The sequence below is a fragment of the Aulostomus chinensis genome, chromosome 12 (assembly GCF_037954235.1).
Source record: "Aulostomus chinensis isolate RoL2024-O1b breed Wild chromosome 12, RoL_Achi_v1.0, whole genome shotgun sequence".
Lineage (NCBI taxonomy): Eukaryota > Metazoa > Chordata > Actinopteri > Syngnathiformes > Aulostomidae > Aulostomus > Aulostomus chinensis.
In genome coordinates, this window is record NC_141331.1 from 20,890,518 (window position 1) to 20,903,007 (window position 12,490).

The following is a 12,490-nucleotide window of genomic DNA, read 5'->3' on the forward strand; positions in this document are numbered from 1 at the left end:
TTGGGATGTGAAAGGGGACCCCCCGAGGCCAGCTCAAAGCCAAGCCAAATTAACATCAAGTGCGGCATATACCAAGGAGATGCACTGTCACCACTCCTGCTCTGCATAGGCCTGAACCCCCTCAATCAGATCATCACAAAGAGTGGTTATAGATACAGATTCCAAAGGGGGGCAACAATCTGCCACCTGCTCTACATGGATGACATCAAGGTGTATGCCAGGAATAAGCAAGAAATTGCCTCACTGATCCACACCACCAGGATCTACAACAACGACATACGGATGTCATTCAAATTGGACAAATGTGGCCAGATGGTATCAAGCAGAGGTAAGATAATCAGAACTGAAGGGGTCGACCTACCAGAAGGGAATATAGGTGACATTCAGAGCTGCTACAAGTACCTTGGGATCCCACAGGCTAATGGAAACCACGAGGAGTGGAAGTCAACCATTACCAAAGTCGACCACTACCATATACCTTCAGAGAGTAAGACAAGTAGGGCGGGACGGTGGTGCAGTGGTTAGCACTGTCACCTCACAGCAAGAAGGTTCCAGGTTTGAGTCCAAGCTTGGGCACGGGATCTTTCTGTGTGGAGTTTACATGTTCTCCCTGTGCCTGCATGGGTTCTCTCTGGGTACTCTGGCTTCCTCCCACAGTCCAAAGACATGCAAATGGGTACTAGGTGAATTGGATACTCTAAATTGACCGTAGGTATGACTGTGATTGTGAATGGTTTTCTGTCAATATATGTTGGCCCTGCGATGGACTGATGACCTGTCCAGGGTGTACCCTGCCTCTCACCCAAAAGCGGCTGGGATAGGCTCCAGCACCCCCATGACTCTTAACAGAAAATGGAAATGCAGTAAGACAAGTACTGAGAAGTCACCTGAACGGTTAGAACAAAGTCTGAGCCATCAACATGTATGCACTGCTGGTGATCAGATACCCCACTGGGATCATAAGCTGGCCAAAGGAGGAGATAGAAGCCACAGACGTCAAGACCAGAAAGCTCCTCACCATGCATGGAGGGTTTCACCCTAAGTCCAGCATCCTGAGGCTGTACACTAAGCAGAAAGAGGGAGGACAAGGATTAGTGCGCATCAGAGCCACTGTCCAGGATGAAACCAAAAATCCAAGAGTACATCAACAAGATGGCCGCTTAGGATGAGTTCCTCGGTGAGTCAGACTGCACAGAGGCGCTTCTCATGACAGCACAGGAGTAGGCCGTAAGAACAAGAGCCATAGAGGCTTAGGTCTACCACACTACTTCAGACCCAAGGTGCAGGCTGTGTGAGGATGCTCTTCAGACAGTCAAACACATAGTGGTGGGGTGTACAATGCTAGCCAAAAAACCATACATGGAGAGGCACAACCAAGTGGTGGGGATAGTGATGGGGATAGCACCTGTGTAACTGGAGTTTGGTGTCCTGGCGTGCCTGCTTACAGCACTAATACATTGTGGATACTCAAGCTGCTGTTATGGATTGTTTTGTTCTCCACCATCATATCTCCTCTGCCAAGCCTGACATACTGTGCTGATGAAATCCACTGGCTTCGATCACGGTATGAGCTCCCAGCCAGGCTACTCATCCACCAGGACATTCGCCGATGTCTGTTCTCCTCTCACTGCTGATCCTGCAGGAACTTCTGCTTAGATGACACCGGTTCCATCTGATCCTTCTGGTTGAGGGCTCCACGCCAGCATAGGGTTTTCAAAAGCATCGATACCCAGATCGTCAATACTAAATATTAGTAATCAGATAAGATTCTCATTTGCAAAAATATCAGTACCAACGGCGCCATCTTTGCCTGCATTTGACACACAGCTTCACTCTGCACCGTCGCACAAACTCTTTCCTCCTTCCCTTACTAGAAGCTCAGCGTGTGTAGAACAGAACTGGCGAAACATGGCGAGTGCTGCTGCTGAACCTTTGCGACCAATTTTGGTTGGAAATGTCAAAAGCAAAAGCGCAGTATGGAAGTATTATGCACTTGAGGCAAGCAGACAGGGAGAAGTCATAGATACCAACAGGCCTGTTTGTGAGCACTGCTACAAGGCAGTGGTGACAAAGTCAAGTAGCACTAGCAACTTGCCAAAACACCTGAAAAACAGGCACCCCACTCTTTACACTGAATTGTGAGAGGAAAGTTCCTGTTTCAACAACATTGAAGTATTAACCATTATTATGATCAGCACTCTCCAGTTTGAGATCTCTCTGGGCGTGAGATGTGAGAACAGGAGACTTAGATCATAGATGTGTTGTATTGTTGTATTTTAGGGTATTCATTGATGACTACTTCTCTTAGCATCAGCTAGGCTGCATGCTATATATCGACATTTACTTGACCATGACTGCACAGGATATTTAAGGGTGAGAAACTAATAGTCATGCGTGTGTCACACAGCAAATGTGTGAGATTTGAGAGCCCCAAATTATGATAAATGCTGACAGGTGCACACATTAACATCAGCTGCTTAATTAACTGATGTGTTGTCATAGATGTTAATGTATGTTGTTGATTTTTGTATTTTCAAGGCATTTTAAAAAACAATTTTTGGCTATTATTTTGTCATTTCCCCCTGTGGTATTAAAAATGGTAAAGAGTATCAAGTTTTTTTCCCTGGTATCGGTATTGACTGTTGAAATTCTAATGTCATGACAACCTTACGCTAGCAGGACAAGGCTGCAAACACCAGTAGGACTGCTGATAATAATGTTGTATTTTCTGCCCGGGATGGCGGAGCTTTCTCCCTCCAACTGTTTTAAATTCTCCACCTTCAATATCCCCTCAATAAGCCCCACTTATCTCCATCATGGATTTAGATCTGGACTTTATTCCTTTCAGAAACATGGCAACAGCCAAACGACTTTTTCCACCTGAATCAAACATTCCCACCTGGTTTTGTTTACATCTGCAAACCATGCTCTTCCAGTAGAGGGGATGCTCTTGTGCTGATCTTTCACTTGATCTTAAAAATCATGCCTGTCCCAGTGACAGGCATGATTTTTTGATTTGGGGTGCATTTTTGATTGAGCTGAGCTGGCTGCTCAGCTGAATGTACCCACACCTACCATCATTGTGACTATTTATTGACCTCATAAACCCTCTACCATTGTCAGTAGTGAGTTCACGTCCCTTTTAGCTGATCTTTGTGCTATGTTTCCTAATGTAATTTTAACTGGTGATTTTTGCACTCATCCTGATAAGCCTGCTATTACATCCACCAAAGATTTTACTTCTACCCTTAATAGTTTTGACTGTGTTCTATTTATTAAATTCCTGACTCACCGCAAACGCCATATTCTCGATTTAGTTTGCTTTTCAGGAGTCACACCATGTAATCTAAGTGCTGTTGATCTTTCAATTTCTGACCATAAATTTGTCATTTTTGATATTCATCTTCAACTTTCAAAATCTATCCAGAACCGCTCCATATCCTTCAGAAACTTTAAGAATATTAATGTCACTGAGCTTAACAGTCCAATTAGCAACTCCGCTCATTTCAGCTCCCCTCACTCCCTCACCCCTGCTGAACTGGTTGATCACTAAAACAGCAACCTTCAGCATACTCTTGACACACTAGTCCCTTTGAAAACTCGCACAGTCACATTCACTCTTCCCTCCCCTTAGTACATCCTGGAGCTTCGCCAACTTAAAACACAGGGTCACCAGCTGGAGCATTTGGTGAGGAAATCATATCTGGAAGTGCATCACCAAATGTACTCTGACCGTCCCTCTTCCTACAAATCTGCCATTAACACAGCCAAGTCCACCTATTATTCCCATATCATTAACTCTGCTGACAGCAACACCTGGAATTTATTCTCTACTGTCAAAAACTCCTCAAGCCAGCTGAAACCCCTCTCACGTCATCTCCACCTGACAGTGTCAAGAGTTTCTGGACTTTTTCCAACTCAAAAACTGTCAATATCCACCAACAACTGACCCCTCCTGCATCAACGCTAGCCACCTCCCCCCAGTGGAGCACTCTGGATCCTCCACTCTCCAACACTCTGTCCACAGTTCAACGTCCATCTGCTGAACGTATTAATAGAATAGAACTCTACATCCATCTACTCCACTTGATCCTCTCCCTTGCCTTAATTAAACTGCCTTAATTAAAGCCTGTCTGCCAACAGTCTCACTGATTATTACATCCATAGTTCACTCCTCCCTTTCCACTGCACTGTTCCACCATCTCTGAAGACTGCTTCCATCACTCCCATTCTTAAAAAAACGTAGGTCAGATCCAATGACGTTTCTATTCATTATATACATCCTCCCCCTTGGTAACATCATCCATCACTTTAGAATTAATTTTCACTGTTATGATGATGACACACAACTTTACATATCCACTAAACCAAGCCCCCGCCCCCTCTCTAACTGTCTCCAGGCCATCAAAATCTGGATGACTCCACTCAAACTTAATGGAAACAAAAGTGAATTCCTTCCCATCGGCACACTCTCCAAAACTCACCCCTGCAATATTTCCATTGACAGTCACCTGGTCCATATCTCTAAATCAAAAGCCATGGTGTCATTCTCAACAATGTTTTCTTTTTTCTCCCACATCAGTAATATTACCTGTACTGCCTTCATGCACTTAAGCACTTCTTCTCACATTTAAAGCTCTCTATAACCTGGCCCCCCAATACCTGTCAGACCTTCTCCACCCCTACACGCCCTCCCGTGCTCTATGCTCCTCCTCAGCTGTTGTTTGTCAGTCCCCACTTTCAAACTGACCACTATGGGTGCCAGAGCCTTCAGCTGCGCTGCACCCAGACTCTGGAATTCCCCCCATCCGTCAGTTTGATTCTATTGGACAATTCAAATCACATCTCAAAACCCATGTGTTTAGACTCGCCTATCCGGTTGAATTTTCTGTCTTTTTTTTTTTTTAAGGTTTCATTATTTGTATTTTTTTGTATGTTTTATTATAAGGTGTCCTTGGGTGCTCGGAAAGAAACCAACAAATAAAATGTATTGTTATTATTATTTTTAGAAGTACCCAAATCCCAATGGGATGTACCACCAAAAGTGGTTGAGAACAACAGGGTAAAGGTGCTTTGGGACTTCAGCTTCCAGACTGACAAACAGCTACTAGCAAACCAACCGGACATAGTATTGGTGGGCAAAGAGCAGAGGAGGGCAGTGACGATACATCATACTAGCTGACACCAACCTCTGGAAGAAGGAACATGAGAAGGTTGAGAAATACCAGGGTTTAAAAGAACAGCTAGAACAGATGTGGAAGGTCATGCTGACATGATCCCTGTGGTAGTAGGAGCACTCAGGGAGTTGACCCCCAAACTGGGACAGTGGCTCCAGCAGATTCCAGGAACAATACCTGAAACCGCAGTCCAAAAGAGCGCAGTCCTAGGAACAGCTAAGATACTGCCTAGAACCCTCATGCCCCCAGGCCTCTGGTCCCAGCAGCTACAGTATGCAAAGTAGTTGTAATAAGTTTATATATATACACATATACATATACATACAGTATATATATATATATATATGTGTATATATATGTATATGTATGTATGTATATGTATATATGTATATGTATATATATGTATATGTATATATGTGTATATGTATATATATGTATATATGTATGTATATATGTATATGTATGTATATATGTGTGTGTGTATGTATGTATATATACACATGTATGTGTGTATGTATGTATATATACATAATATGTATGTATGTATATATGTGTATATATACATAATGTATATACAAAATATGTATATATACATAATATGTATATATGTATGTGTATGTATATACACATATATATACATATAATGTGTGTGTGTGTAAGCTCTTACTTCTTCCAATTTGCATTATGTAGCTGCTGGAAACCCCTCCTCATCATTTTCCTATTATCTCAATCTGTTTATCCTTTGTTCTACAATCTTGTGTCTTACTGTATCTCTTTACTATGTGCTTCCCCATTTTGGCCATGCTGTCATTTGCCCTCTCAATTTTTCTGATCTCTCTCCCCAGATTTCTCTTGAAATCAATATTCTTTCCATTTATGCCTTTCTTGTGCTTTCCCCTTTCATTGCTTTCTTTTTGTGCTGTTTGCACCAGTGTTAGACGACCAAGCTTATTAGTTACCTACTGAGGTAATCACAGGGTAGATAGCAGGTAGGCCAAGGGGATGTAACAGTCTGACACACTGAGAGCTAATTAACCTCAGGGCCATAGTTGTGGTGTAATGGACTCAGGTGTAGAGGAAGGAATTAAGGATGGAGAACAGGGTCACAAAGATCAGAAATGCCTAGATTGAATAGAGCAAAGGGGAGACAGCGTTAAAGAGAGCAGTGAAGGACAGAAGCAGACTGATGATGGTCAATCATGTATTATGAAGGTAGGGATTTGCTTGCAAACAAAAAGTATAAAAACAAAAAAGGGAAATACACATTCAGAGCAGAGAGACACCAACTTTCTTATTTTACTTGCCAACAGCCTGAGATCGATAGAATTTTCTCTGCAGCCACAAAACTGAAATCTCTGGCAAGGCTTATTAAACTGGCAAGTAATTAGGATGGCCAAACTTTTTCATTTAAGCAAAAATCTTTTCTTACTTTAGTTTTTAAGAAAAACCTAACAATTATCAATGCTCGGTACAATTCGGTGAAGAATCCATGTTACAATTGGAAATTTCAATATATTAAATAAATAATATCATGAATTCACTTATTTGATTATCAAGAGAAATGCAAACTGCCACGTTCTCGGGGATTTTACTCTACTTCTGCCCAAATTTGAGCCTTGGCCATCAACAGGGTTAAATGGAATCAACTCAGACAGTTTCTTCATTAATCTTCCTTCTTTGTTTTTTTTAGTTAGTTTCTCATGTTCAGTTGGGATTGCTAGGTAGATTTAGTTACACTTGCAGTTAGTCAGAGGTTATTATTTGTTCGAGCTAGTCAGGTTAAAAACCTTTATAAGAAAACAGAACAAAACACAAACTACAGCAATTACTTAAAGCTTACTTCCATCAAATATACAAACAAATATAAAGTTCTCCTTAACCTTACATTCATTTCACTTAGCAACATAACTGAGAAAAATCACAAGTCATTTCCATTGTAGTACTCCCATGCTATACCACTAACATACTTTTACTGGAAATGGCTAGTAAGTAAAGTCCTTCCCCAATTCCCCATCTATCTTCAACAGCAGTTCGCAACATGTGATTCACAGCCTCTAACTACATGTGCTATATGTTGGAGTGACAGGAAAGTACGTATATTTTAGAAAAACTCTGTTATTTGACAGTGGTAACATTCAACAGTAAAGTGAAATTGTGTTTTTTGAGGAGATGGAGAGAGAGAGAACCAAAATACCTGAGAGATTACCTTTTCTGACAATACTGAGGCAATAATATTTAAATTGTTAATAATGAAGATGAAACATTGTAAAATCAATAACAAAAGCAATAAAAATGAGAGTTAAGAGAAACAATAACAAAAATGTGATTGTGTTGAGGAATAACCATCAGTGTCAGTCGATGAGAAAAAAATAGAGGGATAAGGTTTGAAGTTGAGAAGACTCAATGCTCTTGTTCAAGAGCAAGTGATTTTTATTTTATTTTTTTTTTAGGAACAGCTTATTTTGATGCTCTCATACCTGCATGCCTTAGGCAACAGATCAATGCATTAGCTTCCAGCTATTGTGACAGTCATGAAATGTCAGGCAGGCTTTGGGGGAATCTTAGCAATATAACCATGGCCTTGCTGCGGCTTTGCTCAAACGTATTACAAAACATGTAATTCACCAGCTCACACACCAATATTTCTCAAGCCTGCAGTGCCCTGGTAGTTACACTGCCAGGGCAGCTGTTATAAAGGTTGGCCTTTGTGGAAATTAAACATTTGTTCACCCCAAACATGCAGTTCTTCTCAAGTCAGAGGTCTGAGGCTGGATTTAGAGACTGCACTTCCAGTAGCAAAGTTAAATGCTTCACCTTAGTCTAGTTGAATGGCAGGCCTGAACCCTGTTCTTCCGAAGTCATTACGCTTGACTTAAACATTTGTTCAAACAAGACTACTGTAAGGTGTGTCCTGGCCCATTTCAGTCCATAACACGAGTCATTTATGTGTGTATGTCTTTTTTTTTCAACTCTTTCAGTTACAAAAGCAATATGCTCTCCAAGGTCATTTCTGGCATCCATGATCATGTCAACATTGCTACAACAAAGTCTGATGGCAAAAGATCCAGAGAAAGAACGGCTTGTGAATTGGCCAACTCCAGCTGAATGGTTGAAGCTGGGATGAAATGGAAATAATTATGTTACCTCATTGGCTTTATATAGGTGTTTTTCTGTAAATCTTAGGCACAGTTTCTGGTCTATTTCAGTTGCTATCGAGAAGATCTGCAAGAACGACCTGAAGAGGGTTAGGATTTATAATTGTTTAGCAATGCTTTCTAGAATAGGTTTGTGCTAAGCTGGGTAATACTTTGCTGCTTTGGTTTTGACCAGTTCATTTTGGAACAATGGGGGGGGGGGTACTGATTGTGTGCACACAAAAATACATCGTTCTAAATGGAGAAGAGAAACAAGAATGCTCAAAAACAAAAGCAGTGCAGCAGACATTCATTCAAACATGCATCTTCAGTGAGCGCATCTGTAGCCCACTGAGAAAAATCTATTTTTTTATTCCTAAGCACAAGCAAGCACATTGCAGGTCATGTGATGACAGTTAAAAATTCAGGACAGTGGAGGATAAACAAAGCGACTGATCATTCTTGTTCAGAGATAGCCAGAGCTCTATGATCTGTCAAGTTTTTATCCATTCCCATCCAAAGCACTCTTGTCTTGGTTTTTGCTGTTCTCTTGTAAATTATTATCATCAGGGAAAGTACTGCAGTTTAATTGTTATGTCAGCATGTAGGTTGGGGTTGCTCAGACATACCAGGCCCAACAGGAGAACAATGTCATATCTTCCTTGGATAAAAGGTTGAAAATGCTCAGCTGGGGTTTGACGCAATATCTGTGCTGGCCCAATTCTGTTTGCAAAGCCTACAATTTTTCAGTAACCACAGGACTGGTGGCCAATGTTGGGACAGAAGAAATTAGGTTGTGCAATTAATACTCATAAAAAAAGAGACACATGACCATAAATAAGCATTGTGGTTCTGGATCTAGAAACATGATTTTGAATTTATTTAACTCTGCGTGCAAGATCTTGGTCTTTATTTTATAAGGCACAACCGTGCGTTTGATGCATCCTTTAATATTGAGTGCCTGCCTATACCAGGGGCACTAAATACAATTGATAGAGTGCCGCAAAGAAGTTTTTTCAATGAGTCAGAGGTCGATTTATTGAGGTCGGTTAGGCTACATGCGATGATACTGTTATATTCCAAGCAAAATGCCCTTTTCATTAAGAACAACTACAAAAATTCAACTTAAAATAGAATGTCATTTCCATTTTTGACAGGAATTACAATAAATAGTTGAATAAAACAAAACATGACCTCTGTCATGAATCCAAAACAAATATGTCAGGAGGGGGTTAAGAACACTTTTCTGTTTAATATAAACAGAAAGAACCACAAGGAAGGAGGAAAAATGTATTTCTGTCCTGTGGTGAATCAAGCATCTCAGGAATTCCAAGCTAACATTGATACTAAAATCAAACCAAATGTCACTTTCAGTTTAACAAACTAGAATTTTAAAAAATGCTCTAAAAACTAAAGTGAAAGTTAAAAAAATTGAGCTTGCAGCAGTGAACCAGTAACAGGCTGTCTGTATATCATTGGCACAGAGACAAGTCCTGGCCAGTATATCGCGTCCCAGGGGCTGGGGATGTGAGTCAAGTGCAAGTGCGGTCACTTATGGGTTATCGGTGTACCTGCCTATATGTGCTGCGGCCATGAGTGCAGGGTGTAATATGAACACGTTTGGGTTTACAAAAAATAAATAAATAAACACTGTGGCTGGACTGGGCATTCAGGAACCTCCGAAACCTCCCTATGAACACCCTGCCTTGATGTGCTGACCCAACCAAAACATGCAGTGAAGGAATAACAATTTGGGTGCCATAAATGGGTGGCCTGTACCAAACCTATTGAGGATGTTTATACAAGGCTGCACAGTGCAAACTTCAATTCGACCTAATATTTACAGGTATAAAAGCTCCCCACCCCATTGTCTGACGACGATCAGACAGCAGTCCTGCTGAAAAGTCAAGACTCTTTTCAAAGTGAACCACAGTTCAGTTTAAGTGAGAATTTAGTCAGACTTCATAAAGGATTTAGTATAGGAAGTATAGGAAAACCATGTGCATTTAGGTTGAAATCTGATGCAGCATCAAGAGAGGAGGTATGGAGGTTGTGTGTATGTGTAGGATCTAATCAATACTATGGTTGTTCTTTTTTCTAATCCCTTCCATCTACTTGAGCTTTGCAGTTTCATTCATGTAATGTAACATAATCAAAAGCAATCACAATATACTGTTGTCTGTATAAATATGATTGTTCAGTGCATATGTATGTTCATTCACTGAAAGGCTGGCTGCTTGTTAGTTAAGTATATTCCGCTCAAAAAACAACAACTATATGTTCCTTTAATAAATGACAGTCTGAACAGTTGCCAAACCTGGTATAAAAAAGCAAATTTAACAAAGTAGCATCTCATCCACTGATTTGGGCAAACAGACCACTTGTGAAAGGCCCTTTAACATGTGGTCAATATTACTTTGTTAATAACACTGTTTTATGGCTCCTATCTGCTCTTAAAAATGAATGCACATATTTACTGTGTATCACGCCGTCCACCACCTCTCAATTTAGCCTTCCACCTGCTGCCACCACATCCTTCCCTGTCTCACCACTGATGAACTAATGAAGGATGAAAAAGCTGCCATGTCAGATTGAGCCACTGAGCCAGGAATGAGTTACTGTTGGGCTCTCCTCTGTCCTGGTGCAGCCCCCACATTAGCCTCAGATTATGGATGTATTGGTGTGACGTCTTTTTCCATCAACAGGCTCAAAGGTCCTCCAAATGAATGGTCACATATATGAATAACTCTACGTATATTAAGGATAGAGGACAGAGATTGTAAACTCGCAGCCCACCTGAAATGCTGCAAACATCGAAGTGGATGTATTTGACATTTTCATCTGGGAAAAAGCCCATACCAAAATTATTATTATTTTTTTTTTTTTTTTAAAGGCAAGGCCCCTAACAAAAAAATTTGGAAGTTGAATGGATCAATGTGGCCTATGGGATCAACCATATATGTACATGAAAATATCCATCCATCCATGTTTGCGGGGGGGGGGGGGGGGGGGGCTGGAGCCTATCCCTCTGGCTTTTGGGCGAGAGGCAGGGTTCACCCTGGACAGCTCACCAATCCATCGCAGGGCCAACACATATAAACATTAACCTACGGTTAATTTAGAGTATCCAATTAGCCTAGTCCCCAATTGCATGTCTTTGGACGGTGGGAAGAAGTCAGAGTACCTGGAGAGAACCCACGCAGGCATGGGGAGAACATGCAAATTCCGCACAGAAAGATCCTGTGCCCAAGCCAGGACTCGAACCCGGAACCTTCTTGCTGTGAGGCAACAGTGCTAACCACTGCACCACCGGGCTGCCAAGACTGCCCATATGATGGCATTTTCCTTAGAGGAAAGCTGAAGTTTGCTGGGAAGTTACCAAAACCCAGTTGTTGAAACCTGGTGTGTAATTTAAACAATATTCAGAAACGTGTGAAAGTTTGGTTGAAGTAGCAGAACAGTGAAATGGAATGGGTATGAAAGAGAATTATTGTGATTGGTGGTCAGATGAACTGAGAGAAGTGATTGAGCTGTTGGCTACTGAAAATCCTTCATTACATATATACTTTGGACTGAATTCAAAGGGAACTGCATCTTAACTGGTATTTGAAGGCAATAGTTCTGTTTTTTTTAAAGGTTTAGCAAATTGCTTTTCATGAACACAAAGGAAAAGATATATAAAATCTAGGGGTGGGCTGAGGCATTTCACAATTTATTTCCTTTCGGACTTGAAATATTAATGGATTATTGCTGCTAAACCGTAGCACTGCGTACGGATTGCTTTTATTTCAGGTGGTTAATAACATTTTGCTACTGACAATACAAGAGTGTGAAAGAAACACCCTTGACTTAATAATAAAGCCCCAAAAGACCACTGCAATGACTTGTAGTGACACAAATTAAAACAGAATTTAGAAGTAGACGGGGACATTTCAAATGAGCGTAATTCTTGTCAATAAAGCTTTCTGTTATCCTTTCTAATGTCTTTTTCTGTCCCTTCTTGTTTTCACAGAACGTTGAGGTGTCAGTGTTTGAGGTCAACATTCGATTCATAGGAGGACTGCTGGCAGCCTACTACCTCTCTGGACAAGAGGTAAGCACTCGCTTGGATCAGTGTGTGAATGATTTGCAGTTAGTAGGCAATTCCGTGCACTTAGGAACTTAGTAAGAATGGTAAGA

General features: G+C 41.0%; 1 protein-coding gene across 2 annotated transcripts in view; it reads left to right on the forward strand.

The window, feature by feature from the left end:
* Positions 1–12,490, forward strand: part of man1a2 (mannosidase, alpha, class 1A, member 2) — a 157,459-nt gene that overhangs the window by 90,243 nt on the left and 54,726 nt on the right. For both annotated transcript variants that reach the window (XM_086220777.1, XM_086220778.1), the window contains exon 6: positions 12,324–12,404. In XM_086220777.1, coding sequence (XP_086076903.1) covers positions 12,324–12,404 — 81 coding nt within the window. The remainder of the gene's footprint in view (positions 1–12,323; positions 12,405–12,490) is intronic.